A 17,399-nucleotide genomic window follows, 5' to 3' on the forward strand; every position below is an offset into this window, starting at 1 on the left:
AGTTCTAGCTCCGAAGCTCAACTATGCCATTGACAGTGAAGCAGAAGACAAAAGTGGTGGCTCTGTGGTATGAGACTAAATCATATGTAGACACCCGCCGGAGGTTCTGCTGGAAATATGAACTCGGAACACGTGATGGACCCACAAATTGTGCCATTCAACGTATTGTGAAAAAGTATGAGCACAAGGGTACAGTGCACGACCAGAGCAAAGGCAACAGTGGCAGGCCGACATAAGTAACCAAGAGCCAAGCCAACATCGACGCTGTGTGTGATTCGGAAGTGGACAGTGCCAAGAAGTCCCACCGCCGGCGCCACTGGGAGCTAGGCATCAAACCAATATCAATCTGTTGTATCCTCACTAAGGAACTGAAGCTTTTCCCATAGATCATCTCTATTAGGCATAAACTGAGTCAAGATAACATGAGAAGAAGGCATGTGCAATTGGCTCAGTGACGTGAGGAGCGGTACCCATACTGTATCAACCTGATCTGGTTCAGTGATGAAGCCCATTTCTACTTGAATGGTGGCATCAACAACCACAACATATTCTGGGGGGTAGAACCACTTGAGGAGACCACTGAGAGGTAACCTGAAAGGGCCTAAGATCACATGCTTCTGTGCTTTCAATGCCAGATGGAGAACACTAGAGCCTCACTGGTTTGAGAAATGACACCAGCAGGAAGGTGATGATCAATGGTGAGCACTACCTGGCTGTGCTCCAGAAGTTCCATTATGATCTAGCCAAAAATGTCACCCCAAACAAGCTCAGCATGACCTGGTTTATGCAGGATGGTGCACCCTGGCATACAGCTGGTGACACCATCATGTTCCTGCGGCAGCTCTTCAGAAACCATCTCGTTGCCCTTGGTACCGCTCATGACTGGGCACCCCATATCTCAGACTTCAACCCTCTGGACTAATGGTTTGGGGGGGCTGCCAAGGGCTCTGCCTATGCCAACCGCTCTGCCACACTGGATGATCTGAAGCAGGAGGTGTCAGACTACCTCCAGGCAGTACCACATGAGACCGACAGGAAAGTTGGAGAGAACTTTGGAGTCAGGATCAATGCCTGTCTGAACCGTGGAGGGGCACACGTCGAGAAGGTCAATTACAAGGATTTTGTATAAATGCCAATTCCAGACCTTGGGCTCTCACTCACTCGAGCAGTGACTTACTGCAATAGCAATCATTGAGAGAAAACAACCACGTCATAAGATTTCAAGAAATGTTTGGTTCACGTTCCTGAGGTTTCTGTTTCTTTGTAAATAAACATTTAGAGTTGCATCACTCTTTTTGAAACACCCTGTATACCCAATGGGAACATATGCCAAGTTTCTATTTTTATTTTCCATTAAAGCTGTTTCTGAGAAAATGATGTCCAAATTTTTCCTTTAATCCAATATGGCTGCCATACTATGTGATCTATGACATCAGAGTTAGCAATGAAATATTCTCCATGGGGAGTCCCTTCTATGTTTAAAGTTTTGCATCGATCAGACAAGCGGTTGCAGAGAAAAATATTTTTAAAGCGAAAATATATGGATGTGGACACAGACAGTGGCATTGCAATAGTCTTGCATCCCCTTCGGGGCGAGACTAATAAATGACACCACATACATTACACAAGTGGGGTAATTAACACATCTGTAGGACGGGTTCTTTGCTTACAGGTTTAAAATTTAATGAAACTGTGCACTCCTAAGAAGTTGAGAGCTTGGAGGTTGTGGGGGGGGAGGGGGGGAGGTGTTGGTGGTATTTGAGGGAGGAAGGTATCCAGGGGAGGAAAATAAGAGGGGATTAAAGAAGGATTTTTTTCAATATACGGTACAATTATATTATGATGTCAGAGCCTTGAGGAAATTGATGTTGGACAGAAGCACAGTTCATCGACTGTACATCAAAGTTTTTTTTTTTTTTTTTAAACGAGAGGACAGGCATCATACATATAAGATATGCAGACACGTATAGTGTCCAGGAATGGTATCACGATATAGCACCATACTTCAGTGCATTCTCACAAAGACCGGAGAGTCACAAGGACATAGGCTTTGCCTAATATTTCATCGACAAAGTCACCCCAAGCAATCCTGCTGCTTCACCAACTTTATACTTCTGCAAAGATCATGTGACATTGCGTTATCACCTGGGGAAAAAAAGAGTGTGTATGTGTATGTGTATATATATATATATATATATATATATATATATATATATATATATATATATATATATATATATATATATATATATATATATATATATATATATATATATATATATATATATATATATACGTACTATATCTCAAACAGAGCAAAGCTATATCCAATCGAGTAGAAGGGAGTGATTAAAGTGATCAAAATGTATGCAGACTACAATGGCAGAGTTAAACAACAATCTCCAACAAACCCACATTCGGACTTGCAAAATAAAATTTCCTAGGCATTAAATACACTTTATTGAATATGTTAAAGGCTCACACTTGAGTTATCGTTACTTAAATTATACCAGGGGACTCTGAATCAGTGCCGGACATGCAGAAACCCAACTACGTCACAGTGAGGAACATAACTGCACAAGGTACACATGTATTTATCTACACGTTAGTAATGAGGATTAATGCACCTGCCCACCACCAGGTGCCACAAACTTGGATTTTCACCAATACATGGCCTGACTGGTGAATATATATGCAAGTTCATGCATTTGTTTCCCTGTGGTCAGCTTTGCATGCAATTCCAAGTTTGATCGCACTCATAAATAATACACCTTTTTCTGCACACTTCAGATGGCGCAGCACTGTGCAGCCTCAGTCATGAGCTTGAAGCAATAGTAGCTTGAAACAAAGGACAAAGCTAGCCTTTTTGTGGATTTTTGACCTTGGCAGCAAAAGAGTTCAAGGAAACCGATTTTATAGGAGATGAGTTAAATCCAGGAGGGCCTTTGAAATATGTTTGGTAACTCTTCATGTGACATGCATCGTCCCCTGGTGCTGACACTACACAGACAGTTATAAAAATTCAAACATTCAGGAATATCTTTGTTCTGGGGAGAAAGATCCTTCCTGTGGAAAACAGTTAATAACAAAGTGTATTTCCCCAGGGGCACTCGAAGCAGCCTCTAGTCCCCAATGCAATTGTTCCACGAGTTTAAAGAGGTTCCATCCCTCGGGTTTGTTGGGAGATGTGGAGCTAATGTGCTTGGGCAAACTACGAGTCAGCGATGACACAGCGTTCTGAGGCAGCAGGAAATAGTACAGGCCTAATGGGCTTTCGATTTCAAGCAGGAGAGGCATTGTGGAAGGGTAGGCTGTTAACAAACTGCCAACCCAAAGCATATAGCAAACTCACCTGTAAGTGTCGTAGTCGATGTAAACAATATCTTTCCTAGTAAGGGGAATGAAAACGAGAGAGAGAGAGAGAGAGAGAGAGAAGGGGAAATCCATGTTATTTTCGAAGGATTCCAAATAATGAGACATTGCGAGAAAGATTTTCACTTCTATCAGTTAAGTCATGACAATATATATTTGAAACTATTATCGTAAAGAGCCAGGCTGGCACACTGGCCTGGAGGGATTCAAACCAGCCTTCGAGCTGTTTAGCCTGGGCTCGAATCCTGACCCAGCTATATATTGTCACCCTGGTGTTTCACATGCTGGGCGAGTCATCAATGTGCATGCTGTCTCTGGGATGGAATATTATACCTGGCATCCCATTTGTTGGCATTAGTTTGTGGAAGTTAAATATCCTACGATGTCCTTCTAACTATTGCCGGCACACTGGCCAAATTCCAAATTCCTACCCTGACTACCACTTGGAAGGTAATGGTAAACCACCAATGTAATCCTGCCTTTGTGTGTCTGCCTTTGTGCAGAGCACCAGAATCACATTAGATTAGATTGGAGTAAGCATCCACTATCACATTGCCATCGATCCATCCATCCATTGGGACCATACTCTGTACAGAGCTTTGGTGCTGCCGAAGCAGTCTCCTTGGCTATTGGGCACCATCCTGGACGGGTCGCCACTCCGACACAGGATACTAGCAAGCTGGCACTCATTTTGCCAACCTCAGAAGGATGATAGGCTGAGTTAACCTCACCTGGTATTAATTCAACAGCGAAGCAGGATTTCAACTCAGGACTCAAGGATCCCAAGCCCACTGCTCTAACCATTAAGCCAACACCAGGCATATTGCCATCGATGGCAGACTTTAATGCTGGAAAGTGAATTTATGCTGCGCTGGCAAAGCTAGCTGATCCTCGGGGAATAAAAAGAGTTGCAGTCTCATCCAGGACAATCATTCAAGGGAAATGCAAATGTTTAGGAAAGGTTGCATGTGGTTGCAAACGATTTACGAGCATCTTATAAAGATAAACATCACTTGTAACCTTCCTGAATACAAAGGACTAAGGGAATCTTGAGGAACGAACTTTGTTCCGTATCCCCTTAGGGTGCCTGGGATTCGAGTCATGGACACAAGAACTCTTGAATACAGTAAATAAAACATGCTGTTAAAGTAATAAAATTGAGTGCATCTGTGGTGAGTTTTTTTCAGTGTTCTGGCAAAATAACGTGGTCAGCTATTTTGAAACAGGCAAACGAGATAAACAGCAACAACAACAAAAAAGGCGAGGGTTAAAAGGTGATCCAAGGCAAAGCCGATGGCGATTTGAAGGTGGACAGAGGAGATTAAATGACAATGGAGGTGGGAATGGATATTTAAAAAAATAAAATAAATTGCAGATGCAGCACAGGTGTTACCTGTTAGGAATTTGGCTCCAAAAAAAACAAGGACTAACCAATGATGTGTAAAACAGGAAAAACGAGAACAGCACTCACTGGAGTGCATACCTCCTCGCCACACCGTTCTGCTGTGTTTGTTCTTACGGAAAGCGGCTGCAGCTAATGAGATTGCTGAATCAAATGGCTTTATTAAGAGAGGGTCACTTCGTTCATTGTGACTGCAGGGATATCTTGCTCCAATGATTGCTGGAATGAATATGGTAATGTTTAAGTGTATTAGGGTTGCATAAATGCAAGGTATAATTTGTTACAACCATGGTAAAATAACAAATTACTGAGTGTGTGAGGGCCTGTACAGACTATTAAGGATGTGTCTGTATTGTATTTGTTCGCTCGTGTGCAGCACATGGCTGAGGGATTGTATTAGACCTTGCAGGGTGAGAGCAGGAATTTCGAATTTTGAGCCAAGGTGTCAGCGAGAACTCACCTCCTCTAAGCAAAGGACTCCATGGGATTTTTAACATCCACCAACTGTTCCATTCATCCATCCATTGGGACCATACTCTGTGCAGAGCATTGGTGCTGCCGAAGCAACCTCTTGGGCTATTGAACACAATGTGGACAGGACACCACTCCGACACAGGATAAAAGCAACCTGGCACTCATTTTGCCAACTTCGGAAGGATGACAGGCAGTGAACTGCACCTGGTATTAAGGAAACAGCCAAAGGAGATTTGAATTCAGGATCCTACAATCCTAATCCCACCACCCTAACCATTAAGCCAACACCAGGCATACCAACTGGTGGAACCAGACAAGGCACCTAGTTTCACACATAACCGAGGGACGGCGAACACGCAATGATGAATATCATCCTGCCTGCGAAACACCAGGGTGAAACTTTATAGCTGGGCTGAGATTGTAACCCAGGCTAGACAGCTCAGAGGAGAGTGTGCATAGACCTAACTCTCACACATCCTACAAGCCCTCTGCATTGTATGGGACACTAGTATTATCAAAGCCTTATCAGGTCAAGTCAAGGTAGCATGCGTCAGAGCAGCGGATCACTGCATGCACTTTCTGCCGGTACTCCAGGGGCCGCCATCTGGCCATCCCCCAGGCAGATGTCTGGCCCATCCCCATCTCCTTGACATGCTGATCAACCTGCTGCAACCATGAGGCACGTGGTCGGCCCACTGGTTTCCTCCACTTATGAGGATTCCTCGCTGAGAGAATCTGGTGAGCAGGATCAGCGTCAGAAAAACGAGCCACATGTCCATATAGCCGCAGCTGACACTCACCGACTATGCAGGTAACAAATATCATTTGAGTCTCTCTCAGCAACCACTCGTTGGACACAAAGTCTGAACAAAGATAGCCAAAGATTCTCCGAAGAGACCTTGTACCAAAGGAATTAAGTCTCCGTCTCAGATCCCTGGTCAGAGTCCAAGTCTCACATCCATAGAGCAAGCCTGGAAGCACCAAGTACCTGAAGACTCAGACTTTCATCCTCCTGCACAGGTACCGACAACGCCACACCCCATGATCAAGTGAACTCATGATTCTCCAGGCCCGACCCAAATGTCTATTGACCTCTGGCTCACAGTGAGCAGAGACATGAATATCACTGTCAAGGTAAGTATATCTCTCCGTGACCTCAACATCCTTACCATAATGAGGTACAGACAACATAGCAGCATCCAATATGTCATTGAAAGCCTGGATATTAGTTTTGATCAAGGAAACCCATAATCCCAGCAGTTGCCTCATTTAGTTCCTACACCTCATTCAGTACCTCAAGGGCCCCCAAAAGGATATCCAGTCTCCGCAAAGATGACTGCATCATCTGCGAAATTAAGGTCAGAGATTTTCACATTCCCAAATGATGCAACGCAGCTTGATATCTCTGATATCCTCCCCAGAACCCAGTGCATACTTGTGCTGAAAAGTGTGGGGGCCAGCACACCCCTGACGAACTCCAGGAACAACTGGAAATAAGTTGGAGATGGTACCACCACATCTCACAGCACTCTCAGTCCCAGAGTCTAGTTCAGATATCAGATTGGTCAGTTTTGGTGGCACCCCATGAAGACCAAGAATCCTTCAGAGAGCATCCCGATTCCCTGAATCCAACGCTTTGCAGAGATCAAGATAGGCTGCAAGCAGCCCCTGCAGAAACTCTCGGCTGCGTTCGGTGAAGACCCGAAGAGCAAGGATACGGTCAATCGTTGCCCTCTTTGGTGGAAAGCCTGACTGCTCTGGATGCTGATGCTCAAGCAGATGGTGGGGAACCCAATCAATAATTATCCGAGCAAAGACGTTGCCCAGCACCGAGAGCAGCGTGACCCCTCGGTAGTTGTAGTTCTGGCGACCACCCTTCCCTTTCCAGAGAGGTACAACAAGGCCCTCCGACATTCAGTTGGGATGATGCATGTGTCCCAGGCAGAGCACAGAACTGCATGCAACGATATGAGTACAGCATTTCCACCAGCCTTGAGAAGTTCAGCATGGATGCGACAGATCCCAGGAGCTTAACCCAATTTCAACCGGTTCAACGCAGTTTGTTTCCACAAACGAAGGTGGATCACATTTGATTGCAGCGTCAGCAATAGGGATTGTAACACCCCTGCCCTCCAACTTGACAGCTGGTGGATTAGCCTGGGACAGACACTCAAAGTAACCTGCCCAGCAGGCCTTCACTTCGGACTCATCTGTCAAGAGCCTACCACCTTCCGCCCTAACTGCAGTACACCGAGGGCCGGGCTTGGAGGAACGCAATCTGCAAATTCCCCTGTAAGCAGGATGAGAATCACTTGACCACAGGTGATGCTCTACCCCCTCACAGACTCCTCTCACGTGGGCCCCCTTGTCCACTCTTAGCACATGTACAGTTTTATGCCTCAGCTCCTTGAACAGCTCAGCTCTGCCATTAAGCCTGGCCCTGTGACTGTTCAATGGTATCCAGTGTCCCTTGAGAGACAAAATTCTTCTTCGCCCTGAGAATATTGGTCACTAGCAGGGGCTACCCGGCACTGCCCAGTGGAATGGGGGGGGGGTGGTGGGGGGTGGGGTGGAATATTCAGTGGTGCCCAGCTCGGTTCGCTTTTCCCGGCAGTGATTTCGGGACATGTTGGACATTGAAAAGTGATGGAGTTATTGGCCTCATGGTGGTTACCTTTCGCCCCTGGACCAGCGGCAGTGCTGCCTGAGCCACATCCCAATATACACTTTAAAGCGGCCTTTGGTGGCCTCAAAACGGATGGCAAGGCCAACACATGGTAGCTTAAAACTTCACCCAATTTCTGAAGTACCCTCACTCAATTTGGGGCCTCAAGGTGCTACAGTTTGGCCGTGAAAGAATAATGTCCAAATGCACACACAAATGCAACACACAAACACTTGAAAATATTGATGTAGATAAATGGGAAATTATCTAACATTAACAAATTCGGTTTATTCACAACAACTTTGTTTTTCTTCTTTTTCATCCCTCAATTAGTGCTCCCCTCTCATACAATGTTTCACCAATTGAAAATCATTTAGTGTCCAGGGGATTAAGTTCATTATCCCACTCCCGACCCAGATGTCGTGGACGGTCAGGTTAACACCGACCTTGATGGATATCCAAACGGTTTCCCTTGGAGATTATGGCACGTACCAGAGGCGTTCACCAGAATGGAAGCACAAGGGTTTATACTCAAACCCATTACGAATAGACAAGCACAATAGATCTTACAAATGAAGGTCTAATGAACATAAATCAAATATTTAAAATGAAAATAAACCAAAGTGTGAAAATAAAAATAAATCAAAGCATGAGGTAATGAAACATGAGGTAAACTAAAGCCTAATTTGAGATGTCTCCACATGGTTCAAACACAGACAAGGGGAAAAATAATATAAAAGAAAATCCTCCCTTTATTCTGGGACTGAGCTGTGTATCCAGAGATGATTTTTAGGAGTCTGGCGATCAAGCGCGTCGTTGCTGCGTGGGAAACCGCACCCAAAATGGCGCTGTCGCTCTCTGCACGGGAAACGTACGTGAGGTAATTTGCACGGATGGCCTCCAATGTCAGGAACTGCCGTACGGTCTCTTCTCACGATTGAACTTGTCACACCGTTCCTCTCTTAACACCGGGTCCGCTCACAACAATGGCCTGCCTTCTTCCTCGATGGTAGGATGGGAAAACGCCAAGTTATCGCCGAGAGACACGCTCCTCTTCTTCTCTCTTCTCCTCAGAAATGTACAAACTTCATGACTCAGCAACAGTCAATGGCTAGCGTCTTGCTCCAGCACGCGGGCAAATTCACACAGCACAAACACGAAAATCACACAACCTTTTTCGTCATGTAGAGGAGGGACCAGAGCATGAGACCCTTCATCTCAACTGCGTACCTCGCCCAACTATCGCCTCTCTCGCACCTTCTGACGTTCACCGACCATAATCCTCAGGGGCGTCACTTGCCGGTACTAAGCCGGGAAGGCAGGGTTTCTGCCTGCTCGGAAATGTTCGGCTCTGTTGTTGTTGTTGTTGTTGTTGTTGTTGTTACAAAAACGTAATTATTTTCTTGCCGGTTTTGTAAATGCAAGAACATAGGAAAAAGTCACAGGGGCAATCACACACTGGGAGAAATTAGCCTGAAACCATACCTAATTAACACAGCACCACCCCCATGTGGTGACACATAACAATCTTAAGCTGACAGTTTTCCCTACTGAATTTAGATTGAGGTGTCTCTTCCTCGTCTGCGGACCATGCTACACTATACAATTCTACCTTTACTCTGAAGTTCCTCCATCTATCCCACAAACATAACAACACAAAGGTAAAACACCCATCTTTAATGAAAGAGAAGAAGAATAAGAACCATAAACTTTTACAAAAGCTCTCACAAGATCTGATGAGATTCTTATCCAATTTAAATCAGTTCTCTTGAGAAATCAAAGATTTTTGGAAAGGATGAATAAGCTACGTATAAATGCAGGAGGGGGGTAAATTGAAAAGTAAAATGAAAAAAATTCAGAGAGGGTAAAATAAAGAGATAATGTGAAGTATTGTGGAAGGAGGGGAGAAAAAGAGGAAGAGGTTTATATAAGATAGGGTTTATGGGATCATAGTGATGCAGGATGTCTTGTTTTGTATTCCACTCTGATGACATAGCCCATGACACTTGGATGCCCTGTTTGATCCCATATGCTCTGTTAAATCCAAGGGCTCTGCCGGGGTATCATTTCACCAAGTGAAGAAAAAATAGAGCCGGTCTTGAACGCTGGTTCGTACATTCCTGGAGCAGCTCCACTGTCTGAGATTGTCTGTGAGTCTGCTAAGCTGAGTTTGGCAGATATCGATAGAAGTGTTTAAACATTGGGGCAGCTCATGCCCCTTAGTCTTGGTCAACAGGTGGCTTGGAGATGTAACTCCAAATTCAAATCCCTAGTCTTGCAGGTTTGGGGATATAATCATGGCTAGCTATCCAGGTGTAAAACACTAAGGATAAAAAGCATTGGCAAGAGTTCTTCAAAATAAATGGTGAATGGGTTTTGACCTCAACCGGCAGGATTGGTATGCATGAGCAGGCACCATGTTGTCAAATGGCAACTGATTAGTTGAGGGGTAAAAGGAGGTTGAGATTTGGTTATTGGAATGTTGGTAGTTTGACAGGAAAGGATAGGGAGATTGTCGATGCTTTAATCAGAATAAGTATGTGTGGGGGGGGGGGGGACTTGCTTGAAAGAGACCAGATGGACAGGGAGTAGTGCATGGGAGGTGAATCAAGTTTCTCTGTAGTGGAGGGAAAAGCAGGAAGAATGGAATAGGTGTGGTTTTGGATAGGGAGTTGGTACAGCAAGTGGGAAACTTATCAAGGTGAGTGAGTGACTGATGTCTGTAAAATTGATTGTTCAGGGAGAAAATGCCATTTGAAGATGTGCACCTCAATTCAAGTGGGATGCCAGGAATATGAAAAGGAGGAGTTCTGGAAGAGTTTAAAGGATTTGGTTAAAGGTTTTCCAAAGAGGGAAGTGGTTATTTTTGGAGGTGATTTGAATGAGCATGTAGATCATGAAGTAGGTGGTAATCAAGGAAAACATGGTGGGGAAGGCGATTTGGTCAGAAATGAGTGAGAATAATGGATTTTGGAAATATCAGAGGGATTTGAACAGTTTGTAGCAAACTTAAGTTTTTATAAGAGTGAAAATAAGATTGGCTTTAAAAGTGTACCCGACAGGAGAAGACTGATTATTTCCTTGTGAGACAGAGGAATAGATGTAGGATCCTCGATTGTAAGGTGGGTTCCAATGCGGGGCAATAGTGAGACAGTATTGCAGTTATTAGTGTTAGATTGGAAGCTGGTCACGGATAGGAGACATCAGAAAAGGAAGAGTTGGGAGAAATCAGTAGAGAGGTGTAGTAAGTAAAGAGGTGTAGGAAGCTCATTCATGGCTATCGGAAGTGCTTGACTGCAGGTATTTTATCCAAAGACTGTGCTACCAAATATTAAATCGTGGGTGTCAATAATTTAGTCAATGCCATTTCTTTTCATTTTCTGATTTAAAAGGATATATTAAGTTCTGAATCAAAAACAAAGGTTCTGTAATATTAACAGTGAAATAAAGAATTGTGGAGACAAAATACTTTTGTCAATTTCAACTTATTTTTCGAGAAAATTGTGAGTTATTTGAGAAAAGTGCAAGGGTGCCAATATTTTTCACCACGACTGTATTTCCAACTAAAATGGATGCCGGTATACCAGTCGGCCATCGTTGATCAGATTGCAAAATAAAGTTAGGTGCAAGTGCATGACCATGTATTGTGCTTGTGCCACGTTTGAACAAAATCGGACCATGCATGCCTGATAAATTGTTGGGGATACATTTAAGTGACAAAATGGCCACCAGTTGGCCATCTTGGATCTGATCTCGAAAAAAACAACTGGCGTGCATATGTGAGCCATCATTCATTTATCTGTGTGCTAAGTTTGAACAAGATCGGAAAATGCATGTCCGAGAAATGGTTGAGGATGTGTTTGATGCTGTTTTTTTGTTTTTGTTTTTTTTACAATTAAAATGGCCATCAGTCTACCATCTTTTATCAGATCACAAAATAAAGTGAGGTGCACGTGTATGCCATCATGTAGGTTAACAAAATGGCTGCCAGTCAGTCATCTTGGGTCTGATCTTGAAACAAGATGACGCACATATGTAAGCCATCATTCCTTATCTGTGTGCAAAGTTTGAACAAGATCAGTGAATGCATGTCCAAGAAATGGTTAAGGACGTGTTCGATACCAGGTTTGTTAATTTCTTTACAACTAAAATGGCCGCCAGTCTACCAGCTGACCGTCTTTGATCAGATCGTGAAATAAAGTGAGGTGCATGTGTATGGCGTCATGTGCTGTGCTTGTGCCAAGTTTTAACAAAATCAGACCATGCATGTCTGAGAAATGCTTGGGGACACATTTAAGTAACAAAAAAAAACGCCATTCGGCCATCTTGGATCTGATCTCGAAACAAAAAGATGTGCTTATGTCTGCTATCATTCATTATCTGTTTGCCAAGTTTGAACAAGATCGGTGAATGCATGTCCCAGAAATGGTTGAGGATGTGTTCAACATCGGGTTTTTTTACAACTAAAATGGCTGCCAGTCGGCCATATTTGATCGAATCACGAAACAAAATGATGTGCATCTGTTTCCAATCATGTGTTGTCTTTGTGCCAAGTACGAATGAAATTGGTCCGTACATGTCTGAGATATGGTTGTGGATGCACGCACGCAGGGACACGCAAACCGAGACCAAATTCATAAACCCCCATTTCGGATTAAGTCCAACGGGGGCTCATAAAATACACAAGAGAATAATACTCAATAAAGCCTATCCCCAATGTGCCACACAGAGCATGCTTAGAACATGTCAAATTTTGAAAGTTGAGGTTTGAGATGGCAGAGTGAGCAGGACCAGGTAGGAAATCAGGGCAAGGCAGGCTGGAAGACAGAGCTGTGGGTGCCATCCCCAGGGAGCACAGTAAAAACAGAACCCAGGCTCCCTCACCAAGGCATTGAGACCAGAAAAAAAGAGCAGAACAGCATGCATTCTTCGTATTGGGGTTTTATATCCTATTCCACCCAGCTGTGTTCACAAACTCATCTTCTCAGGGCAGAGTGGGGAGGGTCTCTTCAATCATACCAAGGGGTGTGGACAATCAAGCATCGATAAGTGGTCCTGCCTCACCCCTCATGGGCCATGCGCTTCCCTCTGACCCAGTATCTGATTGCCCCTGATCGGTGACAACGTTGTCTCCATAAAGAGAGTTGTGTAAGCACTAGCAAGATTGGTCCACCTGTGTTGGTGTCATGCTGCAAAAACCTTCCTCTTCCATTGCCCGATTCCCCAAGCCACACGGTTAGACACGGGAGCAACAAAGTACAGGACTTTGTTACTCTAAACTGAAATGTAATGAGACTGCATTGCCACCCCCAGAAACATGGCAATTGACAACCAAGCTTAAACATGTAATTAATACACCCCATAAATGCTCTCTACCTTACATAGACTTATACAGTGCTGAGGCCTTATTTCTATCACTGACCCGAAGCCTAAAAACATAGCAATACTGTATCTATCCATTCATGGGGACTATACTCTAGACAGAGCATCAGTGCTGCCACAACAGTCTCCTGGGCTGTTGGGCACAATCCTGGAAGGTCACCACTCCAAGACAGGATACTCGAATAGCAAAATCATCCCAGCAAGCTGGTACTCATTTTGCCAACCTCAGAAGGATGACAGGCAGAGTCAACCCCACCTGGTATTAATTCAACGGCTGGCAGGATCCCAAACTCACCACCCTAACCATTTAGCCAAACACCAAGCATAATACTGTATATCTCTACAGAAATCAGAAATCGAACTGCACAGCACATAGTTATCCCATTCGACACTTTTTGATTCCACTGAATAGATTGCTCTTTTGGATTGATGGCTATTTAGTGCACTTGTCTCAGCTGATCAAGAAAAGGCTCAGTTTTGATCTATGGCCTGGAATTTTGATGCTTGCAAGTGTCTATATTACACTTATCTTTCACAACGGCAGCTGAAGCAAGCCCATGCATGATTTTGCTTTGGCAAAAAAACAAAAACAACTATAGACTCATCTTGGAGTGAAGTGGAAGAACAAGAATGTGCAGTGAGTTGGAAGTCTCTTCGATGCACAATGGCATACGTGGCAAGTTGGAGGTGACACAAAACTGGTTGGTAGGAATCAAAAGCAGGTATATAATTTTATTAATTTAACAGACGTGATCGGAAGTGAAGTGATCCTGCATGCAGAATCCTGGATGGTGGTGATGTGGCCTTTGGTAAGGGAAAGATCATGACATCACACAGCCAATGGACTAGAGTGAAACAGGACACTACAGGTCTATCAGTCTGTGTTTCAATCCTTGTAAATGAAATGGAAGGGAAACATTGTGTTTTTAAAATTTATCGTACTTTCCATCCAAACGGGTTTTGATGACAACAAAACAGGTCTGCGGGTTTTCAGAAACAAAACTGGTCAAACCCTTGAAATACGGGTCACTTGCCATCTATGCAATGGGATTCATGTCTTACAGAAGAGAAAGAAGAACAGGTTTGTTTTTCTCTCTTTTTTTGTTTGCCAAAGTTTGATCTCAGCATCTTCATAGGATCTCAGTACAAATCTGGCATAAAACTGAAGGGCAATATATACCTCGCATGTGAAGGTAAATGTGAAGATGAAGCTGTCCCTGTCTTTACTGTATCTGTGAGTCACTTTCGGTTATTTCTGCCTCTCTTCATTATTTATCTCCGTCATTGTCTTCCTTTGAGTCAAGTTATCACATTATGTTCTTCTTGTTTTAGCAATAAAACTTTAGTTAAACTTAAAAATTTATTTAATTCATTGAGAAAATTGCTTTCCCCAACTTATTGCTTATCGCTCCAGTTTTGAAGCCTACACATCATGAGATGAGCCTCTTCAATTCGTCCTTATTCGTTTCCGTCACCGTCAGTTTCTCTGCGGCATCAGGTTTTAGTAATACTCAGAAAGTGGTTCTGAAGTTGGAAGACACCATTGTACTTGCTATTTCATTCCATTTGTCACATATTTTTCTGCATTGTGAATCTTTTTTCCACTCATAATTCTGGGTATTTTGTCTTCTCTCTCCTGTCTTCTCTCATATATATATATATATATATATATATATATATATATATATATATATATATATATATATATATATGTATATATACAGTTTATACAAATGAGTGTGGGAAATCTCATTCAAGCTGACAACTGAGCTGTCTAATTTGGGTCCGAGGTAAGATCAAACCGAGCAAAAAAAAAAAAAAAACTGCTGATCTTGATGTGATGCAGTGTTGATAAAACCAACCCTGACAAAAATCTGAATAAAATAACTGCCACAGTTGCTCAAATGAATGATTAGCATTGAGACACTTACAAGTGAAAAATCTTGAAGGCTGTGATCGGTGCCAGGATATTTGATGGCCTCAACTCAACGCCAATGCGCTTGCGGTTGATGTACTTGAGCAGGCCACCAATTGCACACACCTGAATCACCACAATAGAGCAGATCGAATGGGTTAGCACAAAGAGTATAGTGGCAACTACCACTCAAATGAGGAGGTGGTTTTCAGAACACCAATAGATGAAACCGAAGAAAATAATTATAGAAGCAAGTTAACAGTATTGTATTACCAAAAGTATTGGGACAGTATGGAATATGCAAGGACATGAATTCTCAACTGTTTGTTCAATTTTTATAGTGTAACACTCACAAACACTGCACCAAATGTTCTTACATACCAAGTGTAATATTTCACCATTCCTCCTTCAGAGCAAGTACAACCTCAGTGGTAAATTGTTCTCTGTTGACTCTGGCTCTAATGCTTCGTTCTTTGACATCCCAGCCAGTGTGGTTCAATTGAGGTTAAATCTAGGCTTTGGGTTACCCACTGCAGATTTTCAACATTGTTGGTCTCAAATCAATTTCAAACACACAGCAGCATGGCAATGTGTGTTGTCATGCTGGTAGATGTAAGAGCCTTCAAAGTAGCATTTCATTAAAGATAGTAGTGTCACACTTTAAAATGTCACAATGTGACATCTAATTTTCGAATGCGTGTGTGATTTTGGTGGGTGGAAATGTGCACACACGAGTTGGTAAGGTTTATTTCAAGGTTTGGTGTGCTGTTGAAATACATCCGGTAATACAATGAATTGGTGAATGGTCACACAAAAGGCCATTTCATGGTATCTATGAGGACAATGCTTTGAACCTTGATTGTAAAGAAGAACAAACTGTTTTTGATTTTCTAAATTTCCTAAAATTTTGACACAACCCCAAAAATTTGTGACCCAGAATGCACTAATATGACATTAGGCTAAATTCACGAGTAAAACAATATATTGATAACGATTAGACTATCATGAAAAAATAAACAAACAAACAAAAAAACAGGAATATGTGACTATTTGCATGATTAATGCTTTGCTAGACTCGACAAGACAGAAAAAGAAAAATCACCATGTTGAAGTTGTCAAATGGGACGATATTGGAAAAATAGACATTGATATCCACATCAGAGAGATTGCTTGGCATTCCAATGAGATCTGTGTTCAAAATTCTCTCTTTCCCAACGTCATAATCTGCAAAGCAGTGAAAAAGTGCACAGAAGTGGTTTCACACCTAATCGATGAAGGGTCGAGTTTTACAGCTTGAAGTGTTATCTATAAAAAGGCTGGTTCATATTTATTTCCAAGGTTCCAGTTGCTAAAATGGGTGGTGTCAGGTGCAAGAGTACACCCATCCCACGATTAATGGAATATATACATTGTTGAAAAGTTGTAGATAAAGCGAAATTTAGTATAATCGAATCCTATTTTCATATATACAGTGGGGAGAACAAGTATTTGATACACTGCCGATTTTGCAGGTTTTCCCACTTACAAAGCACGTAGAGGTCTGTAATTTTTAACATAGGTACACTTCAACTGTGAAAGACGGAATCGAAAACAAAAATCCTGAAAATCACATTGTATGATTTTTAAATAATTAATTTGCATTTTATTGCATGAAATAAGTATTTGATCACCTACCAACCAGAAAGAATTCCGGCCCTCACAGACCTGTTAGTTTTGTCTTTAAGAGGCCCTCCCATTCTCCACTCATTACCTGTATTAACTGCACCTGTTTGAACTCGTTATCTGCATAAAAGACAGCTGTCCACACTCAATCAATCAGACTCCAACCTCTCCACAATGGGCAAGACCAGAGAGCTGTCTAAGGACATCAGGGACAAAATTGTAGACTTGCACAAGGCTGGGATGGGCTGCAGGACAATAGGCAAGCAGCTTGGTGAGAAGGCAACAACTGTTGGTGCAATTATTAGAAAATGGAAGAAGTTCAAGATAACAGTCAATCTCCCTTGGTCTGGGGCTGCATGCAAGATCTCACCTCGTGGAGCCTCAATGATCATGAGAAAGGTGAGGGATCAGCCCAGAAATACACAGCAGGACCTGGTCAATGACCTGAAGAGAGCTGGGACCACAGTATCAAAGAAAACCATAAGTAACACAATACGCCGTCATGGATTAAAATCCTGTAGCGCACA

The 17,399-nt window shown here is 42.9% G+C and overlaps 1 protein-coding gene across 8 annotated transcripts in view; it reads right to left on the bottom strand.

The window, feature by feature from the left end:
• LOC147025359 (mutS protein homolog 5-like) overlaps positions 1 to 17,399 on the bottom strand; it is a 293,181-nt gene that overhangs the window by 145,097 nt on the left and 130,685 nt on the right. For 7 of the 8 annotated variants that reach the window (XM_085886261.1, XM_085886264.1, XM_085886260.1 and 4 more), the window contains 3 exons: positions 16,313 to 16,434; positions 15,227 to 15,336; positions 3,353 to 3,388 (listed from right to left, as the gene is read on the bottom strand). In XM_085886261.1, the coding sequence (XP_085742387.1) occupies positions 3,353 to 3,388; positions 15,227 to 15,336; positions 16,313 to 16,434 (268 nt within the window). The remainder of the gene's footprint in view (positions 1 to 3,352; positions 3,389 to 15,226; positions 15,337 to 16,312; positions 16,435 to 17,399) is intronic. The other variant, XM_085886263.1, reaches the window with a different exon arrangement.

This window comes from Eptatretus burgeri, chromosome 6, assembly GCF_056783735.1.
Source record: "Eptatretus burgeri isolate ZD-2024b chromosome 6, Ebu_testis_v1, whole genome shotgun sequence".
NCBI lineage: Eukaryota > Metazoa > Chordata > Myxini > Myxiniformes > Myxinidae > Eptatretus > Eptatretus burgeri.